Source organism: Plecotus auritus (assembly GCF_963455305.1).
Source record: "Plecotus auritus genome assembly, chromosome: 7".
NCBI lineage: Eukaryota > Metazoa > Chordata > Mammalia > Chiroptera > Vespertilionidae > Plecotus > Plecotus auritus.
The window spans coordinates 118,855,900-118,879,958 of NC_137774.1; the positions used below are offsets into that span (position 1 = coordinate 118,855,900).

The 24,059-nt window shown below is 37.8% G+C and overlaps 1 protein-coding gene across 2 annotated transcripts in view; it reads left to right on the forward strand.

Moving 5' to 3' along the window:
* Nucleotides 1-23,505, forward strand: part of CHD1 (chromodomain helicase DNA binding protein 1) — an 86,662-nt gene extending 63,157 nt beyond the window's left edge. For both annotated transcript variants that reach the window (XM_080677600.1, XM_080677599.1), the window contains 5 exons: nt 218-396; nt 15,494-15,590; nt 16,571-16,622; nt 17,120-17,330; nt 20,690-23,505. In XM_080677600.1, coding sequence (XP_080533726.1) covers nt 218-396; nt 15,494-15,590; nt 16,571-16,622; nt 17,120-17,330; nt 20,690-21,035 — 885 coding nt within the window. In that variant the 3' untranslated portion in view covers nt 21,036-23,505. The remainder of the gene's footprint in view (nt 1-217; nt 397-15,493; nt 15,591-16,570; nt 16,623-17,119; nt 17,331-20,689) is intronic.
* The last annotated feature ends 554 nt before the right edge of the window (nt 23,506-24,059 follow it).

Below are 24,059 nucleotides of genomic sequence, written 5' to 3' on the forward strand. Positions count from 1 at the left end.
GTTATTACTCACACAAAGACTGATAATGAAAGCCTTGCTTTCCAAAGAGAATCTGAGGGGGAAATCCCTGGCATTTAAGAGCTGTGAGGTAATATTTAATGGTTACTTTAGCATCAAACAGTGCTAAATTTACTCATGTAAATATCATTGAAAGAAGATGTTTGTTGAATTTATGTTTAATACATCTATTTATGTTTTTATTTTCCCCCTTTAAAAGTGTAAAGAAAGAATGAGGCCTGTCAAAGCAGCTTTGAAACAACTTGATAGGCCTGAGAAAGGCCTTTCAGAAAGAGAACAACTAGAACATACTAGACAATGTTTAATAAAAATTGGTGACCATATCACAGAATGTCTGAAAGAGTATACAAATCCTGAACAAATCAAGCAGTGGAGAAAGTAAGTAATGTACTTTTTAGGAAGTGTTAAATTTGTGGGTATGTAGTAATCTATTTGTCTCTTATATTTCAATTTATTCTTTTGAAATTTAGTAACAGTAATGTTCAGAAAGGTAACTTGAGGATGATTGTTTTTACTATTTTCCCTTTTAAAGCTTTTTTATTCATGATTGATCAATTAATTATGCATCACGATAATCATAGCTGGTAATTCTGCCTTTAAATAAAAAATAATGAAAGCTGTTTCATTAAGATTTAGATTGCATTTTATTTATTTATTTTTTTATAAATCTTTATTGTTCAGATTATTACAATTGTTCCTCTTTTTCCCCTCATATCTCCCTTCCACCAGGTTCCCACCCCACCCTCTGCCCTTACCTACCCCCCCCCCGCACTCCTCATCCATAGGTGTACGATTTTTGTTCAGTCTCTTCCCGCACCCCCCACACCCCTTTCGCCCCCGAGAATTGTCAGTCCACTCCCTTTCTATGCCCCTGATTCTATTATATTCACCAGTTTATTCTGTTCATGAGATTTTTTATTCACTTGATTTTTAGATTCACTTGTTGATAGATATGTATTTGTTGTTCATAATTTTTATCTTTACCTATTTCTTCTTCTTCCTCTTCTTAAAGAACTAGAGGCCCGGTGCACGAAATTCGTGCACGGGGGGAGGGGGGGCGGTGTCCCTCAGCCCAGCCTGCACCCTCTCCAATCTGGGACCCCTCGAGGGATGTCCGACTGCCCGTTTAAGCCCGATCCTGGTGGGATCGGGCCTAAACGGGCAGTCGGATATCCCTCTCACAATCCAGGACTGCTGGCTCCCAACTGCTCGCCAGCCTGCTTTCCTGATTGCCCCTAACCGCTCTGCCTGCCAGCCTGATCACCCCCTAACCACTCCCCTGCCAGCCTGATTGATGCCTACCTGCTCCCCTGCCATCCTGTTTTCCCCTAACTGCCCTCCCCTGCAGGCCTGCAGGCCTGGTCACCCCTAACTGCCCTCCCCTGCAGGCCTTGTCCCCCCAACTGCTCTCCCCTGCAGACTTGAACGCCCCCAACTGCCCTCCCTTGCAGTCCTGGTCCCTCCCAACTGCCCTCCCCTGCTGGCCATTTTGTGGTGGCCATCTTGTGTTTACATGGGGGCAGGATCTTTGACCACGTGGGGGCAGCCATCTTGTGTGTTGGAGTGATGGTCAATCTGCATATTACTCTTTTATTAGATAGGATAGAGGCCTGGTGCACGGGTGGGGGCCAGCTGGTTTGCCCTGAAGAGTTTCCTGGATCAGGTTGGGGGTTCCCTTGGGGCGTGGGGCAGCCTGGGCGAGGGGTCTGTGGTGGTTTGCAGGCCGGCCACGCACCCTGGCGACCCAAGCGGCGGCCCTGGTATCTGGGGTTTATTTATCTTCTACAATTGAAACTTTGTAGCCTGGAGTGGAGCCAAGCCTTCTGCTTGCTCCGTGGCGGCAGCCATTTCTGTTGGGCTATATTTATCTTCTATCATTGAAACTTTGTAGCCTTGAGTGGAGGCCTGGGCCGGCAAGGGCAGGCGGAAAGCTTGGCTTCCTCCATCGCCGGGGAAACCCAAGCCTCCCTCCTGCTCTCTGTGGCTGCAGCCATCTTGGTTGGGTTTATTTGCATATTCACTCCTGATTGGCTGGTGGGCGTGGCTTGTGGGTATAGCGGAGTGATGGTTAATTTGCATATTACTCTTTTATTAGATGGGATAGGATACCTTTCAGCATTTCATATTATACTGGTTTGGCAGTGAAGAACTCCTTTAGCTTTTTCTTATCTGTGAAACTCTACCTGCCCTTCAATTCTGAATGATAGCTTTGCTGGGTAGAGTAATCTTGGTTGTAGGTTCTTGCTATTCATCACTTTGAATATTTCTTGCCTCTCCCGTCTGCCTGCATAGTTTCTGTTGAGAAATCAGCTGACGGTCATATGGGTGCTCCCTTGTAGGTAACTAACTGTTTTTCTCTTGCTGCTTTTAAGATTCTCTCTTTGTCTTTTGCTCTTGGCATTTTAATTATGATGTGTCTTGGTGTGGTCCTCTTTGGATTCCTTTTGTTTGGGGTTCTCTGCGCTTCCTGGACTCGTAAGTCTATTTCTTTCACCAGGTGGGGAAAGTTTTCGGTCATTATTTCTTCAAATAGGTTTTCAATATCTTGCTCTCTCTCTTCTTCTGGCACCCCCATAATTTGGATGTTGGTACCCTTGAAGTTGTCCCAGTGGCTCCTTACACTATCTTCATATTTTTGGATTCTTTTTTCTTTTTGCTTTTCCGGTTGGGTGTTTTTTGCTTCTTTGTATTTCAAATCTTTGACTTCATTCTTACGATCCTCTAGTCTGCTATTGGATCTCTGCATATTATTTTTTATTTCAGTCAGTGTATGCTTAATTTCTAGTTGGTCCTTTTTCATATCCTTGAGGGTCTCACTAAATTTATCGGCCTTTTCTAGAAAATTCTTGAAAAACCTTAAAACCGTGGTTTTGAACTCTATATCCAGTCATTTGCTTTCCTCCATTTCTTTCATTTGTGACCTGTTTCTTTGTCTCCACATTTTGGCTGCTTCCCTGAGTTGATAGAGTTGCTTTGTGTGCTAGGTGTCCTTTAGGGCCCAGTGGCTCAGCCTCCACAGTTACCTGAGGTGGACACTCTTGGTGCATTCCTTTGTGGGCTGTGTGCACAGTCTTGTTGTAGTTAAGCCTTGATTGTTGTTGGTATCACTGGGAGGAATTGACCTCCAGGCCAATTGGCTGTGAGGATCAGCTGTGTCTACGCTGGGAGAACTTCTGTGCTAGAGACACCCTTATGAGACAAGACTTGCAAAAGCCTCTGTGCTCAGCTTGGATGGGGCGGAGTCTCAGGGCGGAGCAGACAGCAATGGTTTCCCGTCAGCCCTGCCCTAAGAGGGCCCTGTGTCTCAGTGTCCCACTGTAATTGCTGCAGGCACCTCTGAGTGAAAGCCGCCCTCGAGTTTCGCCTGCTGCCAGACAGTCCAGTTTCTCCCCGAATGAGTCTGGGTCCCCAGTGTCTCGCCTGGAACTGGAGTTCAGAGCAGTCGGGAGCTTTTGTCAACCTCCCGATTGAGAAAGCCAGCCGTGTACTCAGTTGCCAGCCCTCTCTGCGCGCGTGCGCCTCTGTACCTCTGCCTTCTGCAGCTCCTCTGAGTCTCAGTGTGCTTTTCTCTTTCCTTCTAGTTGTAGAATTTCTACTCAGCCAGCCTTCCTGTGGTTCTCGATGATGTCAGTTTTGTCTTTTAGTTGTAGTTTTGAAATTGTTGTGCGAGGCAGTGGTTTAGGTGTTTACCTATGCCGCCATCTTGGTTTCTCTCTTGCATTTTATTTTTTAAAAATTTTCACAATTCACTAGATCAGTGGTCGGCAAACTGCAGCTCGCGAGCCACATGCGGCTTATGAGCCGCGGTTTGCCACTCTGTTGACTAATGAGTTTGCCGACCACTGCACTAGATTATTTTCAGTGGTATCTTTACAAATTGGTGTGCCAAACAAATAAATTTATTATTATGTAAGTATACTTAGCAATTTGTCTTTGAGTATAACGCCTTGTAAAAATTAATATCCTCAAACAATGTAAAATGGAGAATCGTCCTTTATTTTAGAAGCAGTAGCAACACAGTTGATCTTAAAATTGTAAAACTGAACTGCTATATTATTATACAAATCACGTAATGATTACCAGATCCAGATCAGTGTTAAACCACACTACTACACAACTTGGGAAAAACATAAAATAAACACAAACAAGTCCCTGATAGTAATACAGCTACACATCAAAATAAAACAAAACAAAAAAACGGTAATATATTTCTGGAGAAGTGATTGTGATTACGCTAAAATAAAAAAATTCTACACTTGTTTTTTTTATCCTTCAATTCAACCAGGACCCATTTTAGGGAGAGGAGATAGGAAATTGATCATGTAAATTTTGCTGTCATGTCTAACGAAACTAAAGCCATGTATGGACAATAATAATATCATTAAATCGTGCCTATAATGCCATGGAGTAGTCACTAGAGTTGGCATCAGAAGATCTGCTCAGTACCCATCTTGGCTAATTTGGGGCTTTATGACCTTGAACTATTTCTCTGAGCCCCCTGGTATTACCACTGGTGAAATTATAACATCTGTATTTGAAGCTCTATTTTTTTTAATCCTCACCCTAGTTTGATATTTTTCCCATTGATTTCTAGGAAAAATGGGAGGGAGAGACGACGGGGAGAGGGAGACACACATACATCGATTGGTTGCCTTCCACAGGCACCCCTACCAGAATTGGGGAATCTGCAACCAAGGTATGTGCCCTTGACCAGAATCAAACCTGACCCTTCAAACCGTGGGCTGACGCTATTAACCACTAAACAGAACTGGCCAGCCCTGTATTTGAAGCTCTTTTTTTAAAATATATTTTTATTGACTTCAGAGAGGGAGAGAGAGAAACATCAGTGATGAGAAGGAATCATCAATCGACTGCCTCCTGCATGCCACCCTACTGGGGATTGATCCTACAACCCAGGCATGTACCCTGGCTGGGAATTGAACCGCAACCTCATAGCTACACTGGCCAGGCATGAAGCTCTTTATAAATTGTAAGGCATTACATATTTTCCACTTATAAGAAGATATGTTGTGAGGAATGGGAGACAATAATTTTAAAGTACTATATTGATATATTCATATATTCTAGCTTAATCTTTTATTTTTGGTTGAAATATATATAATGACTGGAGCATTAACTCTTTCCTCAAATACCATAAACAATTATTCATCCATTTCAACTCATCTTACGATTCCCAAGCTCAGAGTCATAGATCAAGAATACAGTCAAGTTCAATTATATATGTTAGGCTTTCATGGGAATCTTTTTACATTGAAGATCCAAAGTTAAATTTTCTCTGTCGTTGGCTCCCAAATATGTTCTTGATTGTCGCTTAGCTGTGGTAAAATTGGGAAAATAAAGGGAATGGAGTGAATTATTCTTAGAGCTAAATTTCGTTAATTTAAAGGATTATATTAAAAATCTTTCCTATTTTTTAGTGTAAAGGAGCTTGGTTTCCATCTGAAAATATTTCATTGTACTATATTTTGAAACCTTATAATTAGAGTTCAGATTTTTGAGGTCATAGAGAGGGAGAAAATCTATTTCACTTTCTAGAAAGATTAGTAATAAGTATCTTGTTGAAATTATATAGTGACTAATACAAATTATATGCCATTTTGGATTTAGTTTATAAGCACAAACGGGGTCAGGGAGAGAAAATCTCTAAAGCAAAAGAGACTAGTAGCCAGGAGACTTATTTCTTCATGTTTGTCTTGACCTCCAAAGGTTTGATTCTTCTTTTTACTCAGTCGAGCAACTTACCTTTTTGTTTTTCTCCCACTTAGTACTTACCTACCTTGACTTCACTGATAATCGAATACATGGGGAAATGTAGTCTAGGCAGCGGTCGGCAACCTTTCAGACCTCACAGACCACCAGTGGTCCGCGGACCACCAGTTGGCTACCGCTGGTATAAGGAATGCTTCTCAATTTTTGGACCATTTCTGACATACCCCATTGTCTGTTAAAACTCCATTGGTAAAAGAACTTAGACATTGTGAAAAGGCAAAACAGAACTTTTTAAATAATTTTTGGGGTTATAAAATATATTAATTTGTAAAACTCAGCAAGTGTAAACTTAAAAAAATTGTGCATCTTATTCTATGTACATTTTATTTTTAAAAGAAAATAACAGGTATTGACTAGTTAATGTTACGCATACTGAAGTATTTAGGGTGAGAAATACCAACACCTCCATTTGTCTTTGAAATGCAAACAAAAGTTACAATGATTGCCGGAGAGATGGATGTATGAAATGTCATAGAGCAAGCATAGTAAAATGTTAATAATAGAATATAGGTAGTAGATATGTGGGTGATAGTTGTAAAATTCTTTCATCTTTGATGTATGTATGAAAATTTTTCATGAGGTTGAAAAAAATTAAAATAATCTGTGCCATATGTATTTTGAAAGTGTTCCATTCATTTAAAATAGCCTGATAACGTTAGTCTTGATACCTCAATATGCTGCAATTTATTTCAGTGCCCCGATTTTACAGGCTATGAAGTATCCCTCACTATAAGGAGCAGATTTTGAGAGTATTATGTATATATGTGCCCATTAACTATGAAGGCATAGGTGATGGCTCTAGAAATTGCAGTGCAATTTTACAGTCTTATTTTTGCAAAATTATAGGCCAAAATATTGATGAAAAAAGGTATCATTATATGTTGCAGTTAGGCAAACAACCTTCACAAACTAAATTGATAATATTAATGGTAATTCAATAAAATTTAATAGCAATTTAATAAAATTTAATGGTTATTTAATAAAACACAGAAAGCCACAACTGACTTAACACTGATAAGAATTCGTGTAGAAAAATCACCAGACACCCATCTCTTTTATTTTTTTAATATTTTTTTATTGTTTAAAATATTACATATATTAGTACATATGTCTCCTTTTTTTTCCCCATTGACCTTCCCCCAGCCTCACCTACCCCCTGTCGCATGCCCTCATCCCACCCCCCAAATGTCTTGTGTCCATTGGTGTGCTTATATGCATGCATACAAGTCCTTTGGTTGATCTATTTCCCTCCCTCCCCAACACTCCCCAGCCTTCCCACTGTAATTTGACAGTCTGTTCGCTGCTTTACTGCCTCTGTATCTATATTTTTATTGATCAGGTTATAATGTTCTTTATTTTCCATAAATGAGTGAGATCATGTGATATTTTTCTTTCATTGCCTGGCTTATTTCACTTGACATAATGCTCTCCAAGTCCATCCATGCTGCTGCAAATGGTACGAATTCCTTCTTTTTTATAGCAGCGTAGTATTCCATTGTGTAGATGTTCCATAGTTTTCTAATCCACTCATCTGCTGATGGGCATTTGGGCTGTTTCCAAATCTTAGCTATGTGAATCGTATGGCTATGAACATAGGGGTGCATATATCCTTTCTGATTGGTGTTTCTAGTTTCTTGGGATATATTCCTAGAAGTAGGATTCCTGGGTCAAATGGGAGTTCCATTTTTAGTTTTTTGAGGAAACTCCATACTGTTCTCCACAGTGGCTGCACCAGTCTGCATTCCCGCCAGCAGTGCAGGAGGGTTCCTTTTTCTCCGCATCCTCTCCAGCACTTGTCGTTTGTTGATTTGTTGATGGTTGCCATTCTGACAGGTGTGAGATGGTACCACATTGTCGTTTTTATTTGCATCTCTCGGATAATTAGTGACTTTGAGCATGTTTCATATGTCTCTTGGCCTTCCTTCTGTCTTCTTTCGAAAAGTTTCTATTTAGGTCCGTTGCCCATTTTTTGATTGGATCATTTATCTTCCTTTTATTAAGTTGTATAAGTTCCCTGTAGATGTTGGAGATTAAATCTTTATCAGTGATAACATTTGCAAATATGTTCTTCCATACAGTGGGCTTTCTTGTTGTTTTGTTGATGGTTTCTTTTGCTGTGCATAAGCTTTTTATTTTGATGTAGTCCCATTTGTTTATTTTCTCTTTAGCTTCCATTGCCCTAGGAGCAGTATCAGTGAAGAAATTGCTTCGGCATATGTCTGAGATTTTGCTGCCTGTGAATTCCTCTAGTATTTTTATGGTTTCCCTTCTTATGTTTAAGTCCTGTATCCATTTTGAGTTTATATTTGTGTATGGTGTAAGTTGGTGGTCTAGTTTCATTTGTTTGCATGTATCTTGTCCAATTTTCCCAACACCATTTATTGAAGAGACAGTCTTGACCCCATTGTATGTTCATGCCTCCTTTGTCAAATATTAATTGAGCATATTTGTTTGGGTCGATATCTGGATTCTCTATTCTGTTCCATTGGTCTTTATGTCTGTTCTTGTGCCAGTACCAGGCTGTTTTTGAAAACAATGGCTTTGTAATACAGCTTGAAATCTGGTATTGAGATCCCACCTACTTTGTTCTTCTTTCTCAGGATTGCTGTGGCTATTTGGGGTCTTTTTTTATTCCAGATGAATTTTTGGAGAGTTCTTTCTAGGTCTGTGAAATATGCTGTTGGTATTTTAATGGTGAGTGCATTAAATGTACAGATTGCTTTGGGTAGTATGGACATTTTAATGATGTTGATTCTACCAGTCCATGAACACAGTATGTTCTTCCATCTGTTTGTATCTTCCTCTATCTCTTTTTTCAGTGTCCTGTAGTTTTCTGTATATAGGTCTTTTTCCTCCTTAGTTAAGTTTATTCCTAGGTATCTTAATTTTTTTGGTGCGTTGGTAAATGGGATTGCTTTTTTAGTCTCTCTTTCTGTAAAGTCACTGTTGGTGTATAGAAATACCATAGATTTCTTGGTGTTAATTTTGTATCCTACTACACTGCCAAATTCATTTATTAAGTCTGTTAGTTTTTTGATGGAGTCCTTCGGGTTTTTTATGTACAATATCATGTCATCTGCAAATAAGGACAGCTTTACTCCTTCTTTTCCAATTTAGATGCCTTTTATTTCTTCTTCTTGTCTAATTGCAATGGCTAATACTTCCAGTTCTATGTTGAACAGGAGTGGTGAGAGTGGGCATCCCTGCCTTGTTCCTGTTCTTAGTGGAAATGGTTTTAGTTTTTGCCCATTGAGTCTGATGTTGGCTGTGGGTTTATCATATATGGCTTTTTTTATGTTGAGGTATGCTCCTTCTATTCCCACCTTGTTGAGAGTTTTTATCAAAAAAGGGTGTTGGATTTTGTCAAATGCTTTTTCTGCATCAATTGATATGACTATGTGATTTTTATTTCTCAATTTGTTTATGTGATGTATCACGTTTATTGATTTGCAGATATTGTACCATCATGCATTACTGGGATAAATCCTACTTGGTCATGGTGTATGATCTTTCTGATATACTGTTGGATCCGATATGCTAGAATTTTGTTAAGGATTTTGGCATCTATGTTCATGAGGGATATTGGCCTGTAATTCTCTTTCATTGTGTTGTCTTTATCTGGTTTTGGTATTAGGGTGATGCTGGCTTCATAGAATGTGCTTGGAAGTGTTCCTTCCTCTTGAATTTTTTGGAATAGTCTGAGGAGGATAGGTTTTAGTTCTTTCTTGAATGTTTGGTGAAACTTCCCTGTGAAGCCGTCTGGCCCCGGGCTTTTGTTTGCTGGAAGCTTTTTGATGACTGCTTCAATTTCTTCCATTGTTATTGGCCTGTTGAGATGTTTAGATTCTTCCTGATTGAGTTTTGGAAGGTTATATTTTTCTAGGAATATGTCCATTTCCTCCATGTTGTCCAGTTTGTTGGAATAGAGTTGTTCATAATATTTTTTAACCATCCTTTGTATTACGGTCAGGTCTGTTGTTATTTCACCTCTTTCATTTCTGATTTTGTTTATTTGGGTCCTCTCTCTCCTTGCTTCTTGGTGAGCCTGGCTGGAGGTTCATCAATCTTGTTTATCCTTTCAAAGAACCAGCTCTTGGTTTTGTTGATCTTTTGTATTGGGTTTTTTTTTTTTTTTTTTTGGTCTCAATGTCATTTATCTCTGCTCTGATCTTTATTATTTCCTTCCTTCTGCTTACACTGGGCTTTTCTTGTTGCTCTCTTTCTAACTCTTTGAGTTGTAGGGTTAGGTTATTTATTTCCATTGTTTCTTGTTTTATGCAATAGGCTTGTATTACTATGAACTTCCCTCTCAAGACTGATTTCGCTGTGTCCCATAGATTTTGGATTGTTGTGTTTTCATTGTCATTTGTTGCCATGATGTTTTTTATTTCTTCTTTGATCTCTCTGGTAACCCAGTCATTGTTTAATAGCATGCTGTTTAGTCTCCATGTGTTTGATTTTTTTGGATTGTTTTTTATTGTAGTTGATTTCCAGTTTTATGCCACTGTGATTTGAGAAGATGCTTGATATGATTTCTCTTCTTGAATTTGAAGAGACTTTGCCTATGACCCAACATATGGTCTATCTTTGAAAATGACCCATGTGCACTTGAGAAGAATGTATATTCTGTGGTTTTGGGGTGAAATGTTCTGAAGATGTCAATTAATTCCATCCGGTCTAGTGAGTCATTTAGGATTGATGTTTCTTTGCTTATTTTTTGTGTAGAGGATTTGTCCAATGGTGATAGTGGGGTATTAAAGTCTCCTACTATGATGGTATGCTGTCAATCTCTCCCTTGATATCCTCCAGGAGTTTTTTTATGTATTTGGTTGCTCCTGTATTGGGTGCGTATATGTTTACCAGAGTTATTTCTTCTTGTTGGATTGTTCCCTTTAGTATTATGAAGTGGCCTTCCTTATCTCTTGTTATGTCCTTCACTTTGAGATCTAATTTGCCAGATATAAGTATTGCTACCCCAGCTTTTTTTTCAGTTCCATTTGCCTGGAAAACCTTTTTCTATCCCTTCACCCTCAGTCTGTGTGCGTCTTTTTTTTGAGGTGGGTTTCTTGTAGACAGCAGATATATGGGTCTTGTTTTCTTATCAAATCCGTTACTCTATGTCTTTTGATTGGGGCATTTAATCCATTTACATTTAAAGTTATTATTGATACGTGCTTATTTGTCACCATTTTTATTCTTTACCCCTGTGTTTCTTCTTCGCTTCCTATTTCTTTTTTTTTATAGCAGACCCTTTAGCATTTCTTGCATTGCTGGTTTGGTGGTAATAAACTCCATTAGTCATTTTTTGTCTGTGAAGCTCCTGATTTCACCTTCAATTTTGATTGATAGCCTTGCTGGGTACAGTATTCCTGGATTCAGACCCTTCTTTTGCATGACTTTGTGTATTTCATTCCATTCCCTTCTGGCCTGATGATTTTCTGTTGAGAAATCAGTCGCTAGTCTGATGGGAGTTCCTTTGTAGGTAACTTTCTGTCTCTCTCTGGCTCTTTTAAGATTCATACTTTGTCATTGGTATTTGCCAATTTAATTATAATGTGCCTTAGCGTCGGTCTTTTGGGGTTCATTTTGCTTGGGACTCTGTGAGCTTGGATTTGTGTGGGATTTTTCTTCCCTATATCAGGGAAGTTTTCTCTCATTATTTCTTCAAACAGGTTTTCTATTCCTTGCTCAGTTTCCTCTCCTTCTGGAGCCCCTATTATGCAGATGTTGTTTTGTTTCGTGTTGTCCCAAAGTTTCCTTAGGCTCTCCTCCTGCTTTTTAATTTTTTTTTTTCCTAGAAGCTGCTCTACTTGGGCATTTTTTCCTACCTTGTCTTCTAGCTCACTGATGCGGTCCTCTGCTTCTTGTAGTCTACTCTTGATGCTTTCTATTGAGTTCTTTACAGCAGCGATGTCATTTTTCATGTCTTCTTAGTTCTTCTTCATTTCCTTTTGGTTCTTACTCATATTGTCGAATTTGTCTTCCATTCTCTTCAGCCACCTTATGACCATTTCTCTGAATTTTTTCTCTGACAGGTTGCTTGCCTCCATTTTGTTTACTTCCTTTTCTGGTGATGCCTGCTTTTCTTTCATATGCGGGCTGTTTCTTTGTCTCCCCATGGTCTCTCTTCTCTCTGTGTCTGGTTATGTATTTCTCTCTCTCCTGCGTTTATTTAAAGGCACAAAATACAACACAACCAGGTACAATGCACAAGGTACTGAACAGAAATGTATATGTGATATTTATAACACCAAATAAAGGTGTCCACCAGAGAAAGACAAGTTAGAGGATAGGAGAGAGAGAAAAAAAAAAGGAGTGCAAAAATGAAATTGGGAAAAGGAAAAGAAAATAAGAGAGAAAGAAAGAGAATACGAAAGAAGAGGGGAACAAACTATATATATGGGGAGAAAACTCCAATAGAACAGCCACTAACCCCAACAAATGCAAGCAACAAGTACCTGGAGGTGAATACCAACTACAAACAACTAATATCAAGTGAGGCGAGGGAAAACAGAAGCAACAAACAAAACAAACAAAAAGAATAAGCAAAACAATCTCACAAACAAGCATAAAAAATCGATATAATCAATCAAGCAAACAACAACAAAAGGACAGAGAGAAAAACAATTTTTTGGATAGTGAAGATAGAGAAGAGAGGTGTGTATGGACTTGGAGCAGGGGATTGGAAATTAGATATATAAGTAGGGTGAAATTTTAACAGGGTAAGAAGAAAGAATAGGGAAAATCTAAAGCAGGAAAAGGGTAAGAGAAACAGGACAACAAAAGGGGAAAAGTTAGGAAGAGAGTGATGGCATGAAGGTAAAGTTGAGATAGAGTAAAATGGTGCTAATGAGAAGATGAAAATAGAATGTAGAACACTAATTCCAAAGTAAAAGAGAAAATAAAAAAATTTTTTTAAAAAAGGTAAAATAGTAGCAGTAGTAATAATACTGATTGAAAATATAAAGTAATAATTAAAAAGGTAAAATCAAGTGAGGAAAAAAAATTAGTTTCTTAAGTAAAAGATAAAAAAAATAAAAATGTGCAGTAGTGAAGGTCATTCACTTCCTCTGTTGTTCTGTTTGGCACGCCTGTTTCCCAGTCAGGACAGTATTGCAGTTCCCTGCGTTCCACTGCTCCTCAGTGTTGCAAGCCAGTCCTGATTTTTAAGCAGGCAGTGTGTCTTAATTTCTTGTATTCCTTTATTTGTGTTTACACAAGAGTCAATTTGTGATTCAACCCCTGGTGGCAGTGTTTCTGGATTGTTCTCCGGGTCTATAGGTCCTCTCTAGCCAGTGCTTAGATCCTGCTTTCCCTGTGGCACTTAATACCGGTTTGTGGGAGTGGGTTGCCCCAGAGCTGGTTCTCTGATGATTATACCCCGCTTTGATCCCTAGGTTCCAGAAAAACAACTTTCCCCTGCAGGCTCTTAGGGTGTCCCCAATTGGGTGATCCTATGTATTGGGCTTAGTAATCAGAAGCAAGGATTTAAAGAAAAAACAAAAACAAACAAAAAAAGAGCCAGCTTAAGTGTGCGAACTCCGGGGCTGTGTGCAAGTCTGTGCAGTCTTTTTTTCCCCCTTGGGTCTAAGCAGCCGTCACACTTTTAAAATTTTTAGGCTGTCCTTTTGTGTCAGATCAAAATGGGTTGCTGTTTAGAGTTCCTTTCTGTTAGCAGCTCTGAGGACCCCCTTCCACATTCACAGATCATACCAGCCCCAACAGCCACAAATTTTTCTAGGCGCAGACTTCCCCCAGTCCTCCAGCCCCCGCAGTGCACTCGTTTCTCTCTCCTGCTGGGACCAGAGACCTCACCTTATCCCAGGCGAAATCTGACCTTTCTGTGGTGGAGTGTAGAGCTCCTCTGAATCCGTGTGTTTACGCCAATTAGGGACCAGTGTTCTGGGGTTCGCAGCTGTTCAGTGGGTGCCGCAGTTGTAGATTTTCAGGCTTCAGATAACATCCACTTTCCCCTTCAAGATGGCGCAGTCTTTGCATCCGAGCCGGTCACTCAGGGAGGGAACCCAGCAGCAGTGAGGGCTGCCCGGTCAGGGGAGCCCCGTCCAGCAGTCCCCTACCGTCTTCTGGAGTATAGCTGTCCCTCAACTCACCAACAAACACTCCCCGTGCAACCCTCAGCTGTTCTTTCTATCTGCTCCGGGACAAGGCTCGGGACACGTCTGTCTATTCCGCCGCCATTTTTTCCTTGACACCCATCTCTTTATGCACATGTTTTGGGATAATTCTGCAGTTAATTTATAACTCACAGACTTACATATTCCAAAATTTACTAATACATAGCAATTTCTTAGTAGTTTACTAGCCAGCAGCTATTCTTACATATCAATGCCCAAAATCAGAAGGCTGAGAATTACTTATTTTAACAGAAAGCAAATTAGGAGCCCTGTCTTCTAGCCTTACTTAGCTATATGAGTCTTTTAGCCTCATTACCTGATTTGCTTATTTATTTTTAAAATTGGCTGCTATTTTTACCATGCCTACTTAAAGGTTATTTGTGAAACTAAATAATAGGAAAGAGCTTTGAAAATATAAAAACAGTTTAATATACCTGTTACCAATAGTATCCCATGCAAGGCTTTATAACTTAATGTCTACTTTGTAGTTATAAGCAATAGGTGCTTGATATTTGAAAAATACGTCAGCCATTTAGGAATCCCCAAATTAAATGCTTTCATATACTTTCTCATAAAATAGAAGGAAGAGTTATTTTCCAGCTAAGAATTTTTGCTTTCTAAGACAATCTTCCTTCAACCAGTGTCATTGGAAGATGGCTTTCTTTTGGGAAGTCATTATTCATACAGAGGATTTTATATATATGTTTTTTCCCTTAAAATTGATTGATGGCTTGTTAAAGATGTTGATGTTGGCTAATTTGCTAAACTCTATCAATTACTAATTACTAATTTGCTAATTAGTAATTTCTCTACCCTGTTTATATAAGTAAGTTTCAAGTCATACTTTATAATACCTACTGAAAAATAAGAAAAAAATTGTGAATATGTAAAACCATTACTATTTCAGTGATAGCAGATAGACTTAAGTGTCACTGATTATGAATGTTTAGGAAGCTGTGTTAAGAAGTATTCATAGGCTGCATCTGAATTTATCATGAAATACTATGATCAGTTACTAATTCTTGTCTTGGGATGGGAAGAGAGGCCTAAAGACTCCATGTTGTCCATAGTTTGTAGTGTCTGGTCATGTTATTCTCATGACCATTACATTACAATTATAAAATGACAGTTGTTTTCTAAAGTATAACTGCCAGGCAGAACTGTTAGGGCCCTTTTTTCACAAGTGATATTATCTGATGGTATAATTGTTCAGACTAGGAACATAGCTTGCTTGTTCCTTTTATAACTAATCTGAATAACAATTATGAGTCCTTTCCTGATTTGTAAATTTCCATCTCTGGTTTCAAATTAGGATTGATTAGTACTTTTCACGCCAAAAATTATAAAATGAAGGGATTTGGACGAGAAATCAAACGTAATGTTTAGGTTCATTTAGAGTTTTATCCATATATGAAGTTTTAAAAAACATAGAAATAATCTTCTTAGGCCTTATTACATAGAGGGCAAAGTATGTGTGTTTGTGTGTTTCGGGGATTATGAAAAAGCTAAATATTTTTCACCAGACTAATTTGCCTTTTTTTTTCTTCTAGAAACCTGTGGATTTTCGTATCTAAGTTTACTGAGTTTGATGCAAGAAAATTACATAAGTTATATAAACATGCTATTAAAAAACGGCAGGAATCTCAGGTAAAGTAACACATCATTTTTTTTCCTTATTTATGTTACTAAAACTGAGACATTCTTCCTTAGAGAAGAATTCAGTTAATAAATGTAGAAGGAATGAATGAAATAGAAAATTACCACTAGAGTACCACATTAAGAACTTTTGTAGGTAAGAGCTTCGGAAGGAAGCTAAAATTAGTGAACAAGAAATGAGATATTAGCATAGTCTAAAAGTATCTCCTCTAATATGTTTACTAATTACAAAGAGAAACAATAACATTTAGAAAAGAAACCTTCCTGACACCACTGTAAATAGGTGATTAAAATCACCAGTGAAATAAGACATGTTGACATGAACCACCGGAGTATGATGCACTGAGAAAGGTACATCACTTCTGTGGTTTGCATAACCTCAATCTAATCATAAGAAAATTCCAGACAAATGGCAAGTAAGAGATATTCCCCATAGTAACTCTATAGTACTCTTCAGAAGTGTCAAGATCATGGAAGACAATAAAAAACTACGGAGCTGTCCCACATTGAAGGAGACTAAGTTAGACATAAAACCTAAGTGTTATATGAAGTTCCAGATTGGATCCTGGAGTGGAAAAAAGATCTTAGCGGAAAAATGTAAAATCTGAATGAAGTATTATAATTCAGTTAATAGTCTTGTACCAGTATTAACTACTTAGTTATGATCATTATGCCATGGTTATATAAGATACTAACATTAGGAGCAGCTGTAAGAAAGACCTATGGGAACTCTTCGGTATTATTTTTCTGTTAAGTCTAAATTTATTTCAAAGTCAAATTTTGTAATGTCATGTGACAAATAGTTTATGATTTTTTAAAAAGATATCTGCAAATGCTACAGATATACATTCTAGTATCTTATGTAAGGGCTTCTTTCAGCCTCGAGGTTTTCTTTTTAGGGCCCCCCACCCTTTTTTGTAATAGTTTATTATACCACTTAAAAGATTCTTACATGTGTGCATTTATTTTAGCAAAATAATGACCAGAACAGCAACGTGAATGTTCAAGTGATTAGAAATCCAGGTAAGTCAGTCTTACTAATTATTTTAAAAAGCACATTTTAAAATTGTTTTTCTTTTTGGGGTTTTAGATAATACATACCCACATCATTATATTGAATCTATTATCTTAATCCGTTTTTGCTTATTGTTAACCTTAAGTCACCTTTTACCAGTTTATAGAAATTGTAGGTAATTGTTAAAGTATGATAAATTATTAAAATGTTAATAAATTAACTAATTTAGAATGGAGTAATGCATTTTTTCTGCACAAGAATCACAAAAGTATAGTCTGTCTCAGAAGGAAATGGGCCTTTTATATTTCAGTTGTGATTTTTCACATTTCGGAATAAAGTGACCCCTTTTGTAACTCTTAGTACTGTTTTAATAGACCATTTCTAAATGCTTTAACTACCTGTATTTGGGAACTGATTTTGTTTAGCTGGAGTTAAGACAGGAATTCTTATAATGTAGCAGCAAAGTTAAATTCATTAACAAAAGTTGAGTTTTTTAATTTAACAGATGTGGAAAGATTAAAAGAGAATACAAATCATGATGATAGCAGCAGAGACAGTTATTCTTCTGATAGACACTTATCTCAGTATCATGATCATCATAAAGACCGACATCAGGGAGATTCTTACAAAAAGAGTGACTCTAGGAAAAGGCCCTATTCTTCTTTTAGTAATGGAAAAGATCATCGTGATTGGGATCACTACAAGCAAGACAGCAGGTAAACCTGACAGTCAGTTCTTAAAGTTTGCTTATTCATGTCTTTTTGTTTTTTATTTTATTTACTATATTTGACCTTATTATCACTTCAAACTTCAAATAATCAAATAAGCCTTATGTGAAATAAAGGTGCTTATTTATAAATAAGAAAAATATGAACTCTAGTACTTTTTGTTAATATTAAGAACTGGGTTTTTCTATAAAATGTTTTTTTAAATTATAAGTTTAAGATCAAAGTTTAATAAGAGATGAAAGTATAGGGAGGAACTGATGAACAAAAACAGATCCAGAGACAGAGAAGCATCAATCAGACCATCAGACCTCAGAGGCAAGGTAGGGGAGGGTGAGGGTAAGAGGGAGAGATCAACCAAAGGACTTGTATGCATACATTTAAGCCTAACCAATGGACACAGACAACAGGGGGGGGGTGAGGGCATGAGTGGTAGGGTGGGGGAGTAATGGGGGGGTAGGGACATATATGTAATACCTTAATCAATAAAGACAAAATTATAAAAATTAAAGAAGCATAGGGAGTTCTATAATTATGTCACAGGATTCATTGTTGGTTTTGGAGAATATTGGCTTAAAAACTCTTCAAAATATAATTCTATGTAATAAAAGGCTAATATGAAAATTGTTCCTTCGATTGGGAGTTCAACCATGGGGCGGGGCCAGCTGGCCAAATGCCTACAGCCCCTCCCCCCAGCCAGCCTGGCCCGATCGGCCCTGATCGGGAAGGGCCGGCCAGATCCCACCCATGCACGAATTCGTGCACCGGGCCTGTAGTCTATATATATATGCCTAAGTGACCGTAGTCTATATATATATATATATATATATATATATATATATATATATAAGCCTAAGTGACCGTTATGACAGAACGACCAGTCAACCAGTCACTATGACCCACACTGACCACCAGGGAGCAGACGCACAACACAGGAGCTTCCCCATGGTGGTCAGTGCGCTCCCACAGTCAACCTCCCCTGGTCCCTCCCCCCCGCTGGCTAGCCAACCTCTCATGGTCCGTCCCCCCATCCCCCTTCCCCCACCTCCCGCTGGTACGCCCTGATTGGCCTGGCCTTGATCGGGACTGGGTGAGACAGCCCTGATCAGCCCTGATTACCAGCCAGGTTTAGGGACCCTTGCACAAATTTGTGCATCCGGCCTCTAGTAAAGTAAAATGAAAGCTTGATGGAATATGGCTGAAATTTGATGGAGGGAGTTCTTTATTACACTCTATTTAAAACTCACGGGGAAAATTTTTATTTGAAAACACCTTATTGCAGTTAAATTTAATCACAGCATCTGAGATGGTCCTGAAATCAGGATGTTTTATTTGTTCACTAGAGGCCGATGCACGAAAATTTGTGCAAGAGTAGGCCTTCCTTCCCCTGGCTGCCGGCACCGACTTTCCTCCGGCACCCAGGATCTGGGCTTCGCTCCAGCCTCCACCTGCAGGCACCCAGGACATGGGCTGCTTCACTCCGACCACCGCTGGCAGGCACCCAGGATCCAGGCTTCACTCTGGTCCCAGTCTTGTCCAGGTGGACATTCGGTCTAATTAGCATATTACCCATTATTATAGACTAGAGGCCCGGTCCACAAAATTCATGCACTCGGGGAGAGGAGGTCCCTCAGCCCGGCCTGCCCCTCTCGCAGTCTGGGAGCCCTTGAGGGATGTCCAACTGACGGCTTAGGCCCGCTTTTGGCGGGGAGTGGGCCTAAGCCGTCAGTCGGACATCCTTAGCGCTAACGGGGAGGCAGGAGAGGCTCCTGCCATTGCCGCTGAGCTCGCCAGCTGTGAGCCCAGCTTCTGGCTGAGTGGCGCTCCCCCTGTGAGAGCGCACTGACCACCACGGGGCAGCTCTTGTGTTAAGTGCGTACACCCTGGTGGTCAGTGCATGTCATAGCGAGGGGTTAAGCGGCCTTAGCATATCATTAGCATATTTTGCTTTGATTAGTTGAACGGCCAACCGGACACTTAGCATATTATGCTTTTATTATATAGGATTGTTTTGGGTTTTTTTAAAGCCTTTAAACAACCTGACTATAATGACAACATAATATGTTTTGTTCCTTTATTAATAAAAGAATATTTTTACTAGTTAGTAATCATTACCAGAAGCAAAATAAAAATGAATAAAAGTAAAGATGAGAAAGAAGTCAGTAGATTTTCTTTGTATTTTAACTGTGCTCAATGCAATAATTTCTTCTCTCTGAGAAGCACAGTCACATTATAAATGCCTAATTGTAGAATAGCTCTTAAACTTAGAAAAGGGCATAAAATGAAAAGACCATATTTATAGTACTAAATATTTATAACTTCACAGACTTATAGAAATAATTTGTATTATCTATATACTAGAGGCCTGGTGCATGGATTCGTGCACAGGTGGGGTCCATTGGCCTTGCTGGTGATCGGAGTGAACAGAGCAGGCCTGCTGGGGGGAGAGGGGGACAGCGGGAGGTTGGCTGGCTGCGGGAGGTTGGCTGTGGGAGTGCACTGACCACCAGGGGGCAGCTCCTGCATCGAGCATCTGCCCGCTGGTGGTCAGTGCAGGTCATAGCTACCATCCAGTTGTAACAGTCACTTAGGCTTTTATATATATAAATATAAAGAGGTAATATGCAAATTAGGCTGGGACTCCGTAACGGGTCACAACCAGACAGGAGAAGGTTGCGCATGCAGGTGAGGCCCAGAGCAGAGATGGAGACAGAGGCAGGGGGGCCGGGGGATGCTGAGAGTCAGGCGTGGGTCCTGGCCCCCAACGGGGTGCCTCCTCGCACAGCGGGAGGCGGGGCGCCTCCTTGCACGATTTCAATCGTGTGCTGGGCCTCTAGTTTATAATAAGGATCTTTCATAAACCAAAAACATCAAGGTTCAATTTATTAATCAAACCTCAGGAAAGCTTTTAAAAGACATCAGCAAACCAGTGAAAATTCTCTTTTACAAGTTATTTCATAGACTTCATTTTTGAGGTTTTCATTTTTTTCTGCTTAGAGGCTCATATAAGAAGGTTCTGATTTCAAGTGTATTCTAGATAGTTGTAGTTACCTTAATTCTAGCTTCCAGATAATTAAGATGCATTAATACAAATGATGCATAAAATAAAATGGGCATGTGAAATTAGATGTTATCTGAGGTGGTCTGTATGGTTCACTTTAGTTTTATGAATCAAATAGTTTTTCAAAAGCATACAGTTATTTCCAGTGATTTTTAAGTAATGAAACACTGAACTTTTATACAATTAAAAGTATACTTTAAAGTATTTTTTTTTATTTTTAATAAGATGTTATTCATTTGGAAACATTTAATTTGTATTTAAATAATATTTCTGATTTCTCTTTTGTTAGATATTACAGTGATAGAGAGAAACACAGAAAACTGGATGATCACAGAAGTAGAGATCACAGGTCAAATTTGGAAGGAAGTTTAAAAGATAGATCTCATTCAGATCATCGCTCTCATTCAGATCATCGGTTACATTCAGATCATCGGTCAAGTTCTGAATATACACATCATAAATCTTCCAGGGATTATAGGTATCACTCAGATTGGCAAATGGACCACAGAGCTTCCAGTAGTGGGCCTAGATCACCACTAGATCAGAGGTCTCCTTATGGCTCCAGATCTCCATTTGAACATTCAATTGAACACAAAAGTACACCTGAGCATACCTGGAGTAATCGGAAAACATAACAAAAACTGATATTTTGTCGTTCTGGACTTTTCTTTTAGCCATATATCATAAACCAACACAGTAATTGCCTTACATGACTTGAAAGATATAAACAGATCTTCTATCAGTAGCAGTATTGTTACTTCTTTCCAGGATGCAAGGTCTATTATCCCAACAGAAGAGAAAATATTTTTATATTTAAGGATTATGCTGCACTGTGCTACAAATATTGTAGTACTTTTTTTTTTTCTTTTTTAAAGAAATGGAAAATGTTTACTCTTACAGGGACCTCAACACTGCCCTTCCATATAGGCTGGATAACTGTTTTTAAGTCAGTGATTTTAGACTGACCTCCATTTAAATTATGTTTGTATATGAACTTTACTCTGACCTGTGATCATGTTTCAGGAAGGAATGAAAGAGAGTTCTTTTCTTAATAAAGAAAAAACACTCAAGGATTTTGTTCACTTTCCAAAGCTACTTGTTTACATTGTACACTGCGACCACCTTGCCGCTTTTCATCACAAGCTTGAATATTTAAATTCTGTACTTATATCTGTAAAATAGCCAGGAACTTCCTGTTTGTGATCTATTATTATGCCTTTTTACATACACAAAAAAATTGACTGTAAATTATTGTAAATAGATTAAATGAGCTTTCCTTACTTACTTCCCTTTCTCAGGCTTTTTTTGACTGTTCCTTTCCCTACCAACTCAGGCCTTCTTATTGTTTAAAAAAAAAAAAATCAGTGTAACAACACTTTTTAATGATTTGTCTTGATGGAATCATTGTTTAGAATGTAAAAAATGGGGAAAGGGGCTACTTAATTCCATTAGTCCTCTTTTTATATTGACTTATTAGATACATGTTATTTCTTTCCTTTTACTTTTTTATTTTATTTTATTTTTTGGTCAGTAGTGTGTATGTAGTAGCAAAATGGTGAGATAATACGTAAAATCTAAACTGCATGCTCTGGAAACATTTTCAGATGCATTTGGTTTAAAAAAGGGTAAGTGTATGAACACTTTCAGAATTCAAAATGGCCAAAAGTTATTGTAAATCCATTTGTTTTCCCTTTTCATGTGGGCAATAATGTCAAATGTGCTATGCAGCCAGGTAACATTTTAGATAAACTTGATTGACTTTTATAATATAACTGTTACAATGCACACTGATTGTATATAAAAACCTTATATATGACAAATTAAATTTAAGAAAAAGGATATGTGGGCTCCTGTAATTTTCTGCTGCATTTTTATTCCCTCTCTTAAGAAAAAGGCACTTAACTTTTTTTCTTTTTAAGTAGTAACATTTAGCTGCCAGAAAATGGATATTTTGGTAAGCAGTTGAATATAGTTAATGTGTAGCACTACAACTAAATCTATTTTTAAGACCATATGAATCTATGACGTAAAATTTAGGTCATAGGAATTTTTGTTGGCCTCTTTTTGGTTTTCTGCAGATATTATTTCAAAATGCCTTATATTTATTCACAGATTTTTATTTTGTTATATTCAATGGGAATTTTTGACGTGTGTAGCATACATTTTTGGATGTGTGCTGTGATGTAACAAATTTGAATCTTAACTTTGACAAATATATTGATATATTCCAATAATATTCTTAAGTGTGTCCCTATTGATTTAACTGTGGGAGCAATATACAGAAATTTGTTCATAGATGTATTTTAAAAATATTTTCTGTTTATCCAATTAGGTCTAAAATTTACACTAAGGGTACAAAATAAAGCTTGCTTTCCATTTTTTGTTGTTGTTTTTTTAAGCAGTGATTCTTCTTTTAGTTACTCTGAAGAATGATGATCTTTTTTTTCCTGATATCACATAACATGGGGAATAATTCAATTTTTAAATATCTCATTTATAATCAATATAAAAGTGATAAAACAGTTCAGTACCGGTACACATTTTTTAAGCTTGTCACTGTATAAATGATTATTTATTCCACAAGATAGCAGTGAATAAAAAAAGTAATGCTTAATGAGGTCATAATACAGAAAACAAATCTGGGTTGACATTTTTAAATCATCACTTTGTAGTTGGGACATTTGGATTAGATCCTATTGTGCAAATTTCATAAAAGAACAGTATTGCAGTTTTTGAGACAATGAAATGGATTCTTAACAATTCTACATTTAGTTGAATATTTCAGTCAACTAATTAGTGGAGTTGAATGAAAAATCTAAAACTATGTAACATTTATTAATTGAAGGAAAATATGTTGATTTGTAAGAAGTAATTACATAGAAGAGGAATAAGCCATAAATTTATTAAAACAATGGAGAAGAACATTAGTACATAGATATACTAGGGAACATTCTCTATAAAATACGCTTATTTTTGTCTTTTACATGCTCATTCTGCTTTGCATTTTTACCTATTTGTGTTTAATTTTTCAAGGATAAGAGATTATGCATAGTACTGTACCAATTAACCTTCCACTTTAATAATATACAATAAATGATTCTTACGAAAAGCAATGGCCTGTTTGCTTATAAAGAAAATATTTTTGTTTAGGATATGTTAGAAAATAATTTGCAGACTGGAAAGCTGTGGAAAATGAGTGTGAATGATTCGTTCATTATTTTCAGAGTGAGTGGTTTAAAATTAGAACCTTTACAGTTGTAGTAGGTTACGTATGATAACTGTTTGTAATCTTTTTGTAGTTAAATAATGAAAGGGTTGTGTAGATTTTATACTGATTTACACAGTTTACTTTCTTGAGATTTATCACTAGGGCCCGGCTGGCATGGTGCAGTAGTTGTTCATCGACCTATGAATGAGGAGATCAGGTTCGCTTCCAATCAATGATTCTCTTATTGATGTTTTTCTCTCTCCCTCTCCCTTCCTCTCTGAAATCAATAAAATATATATATATAATATATATATATATACATATATATATATTATATATATATATTAAGAGTGTACACTAGAGATAAATGTCATAATTTTTATATGTGCACTATATGACTTTTTGACTAGAAAATGATCTTTGGACCATAAATGTCATAGATTTATAATTC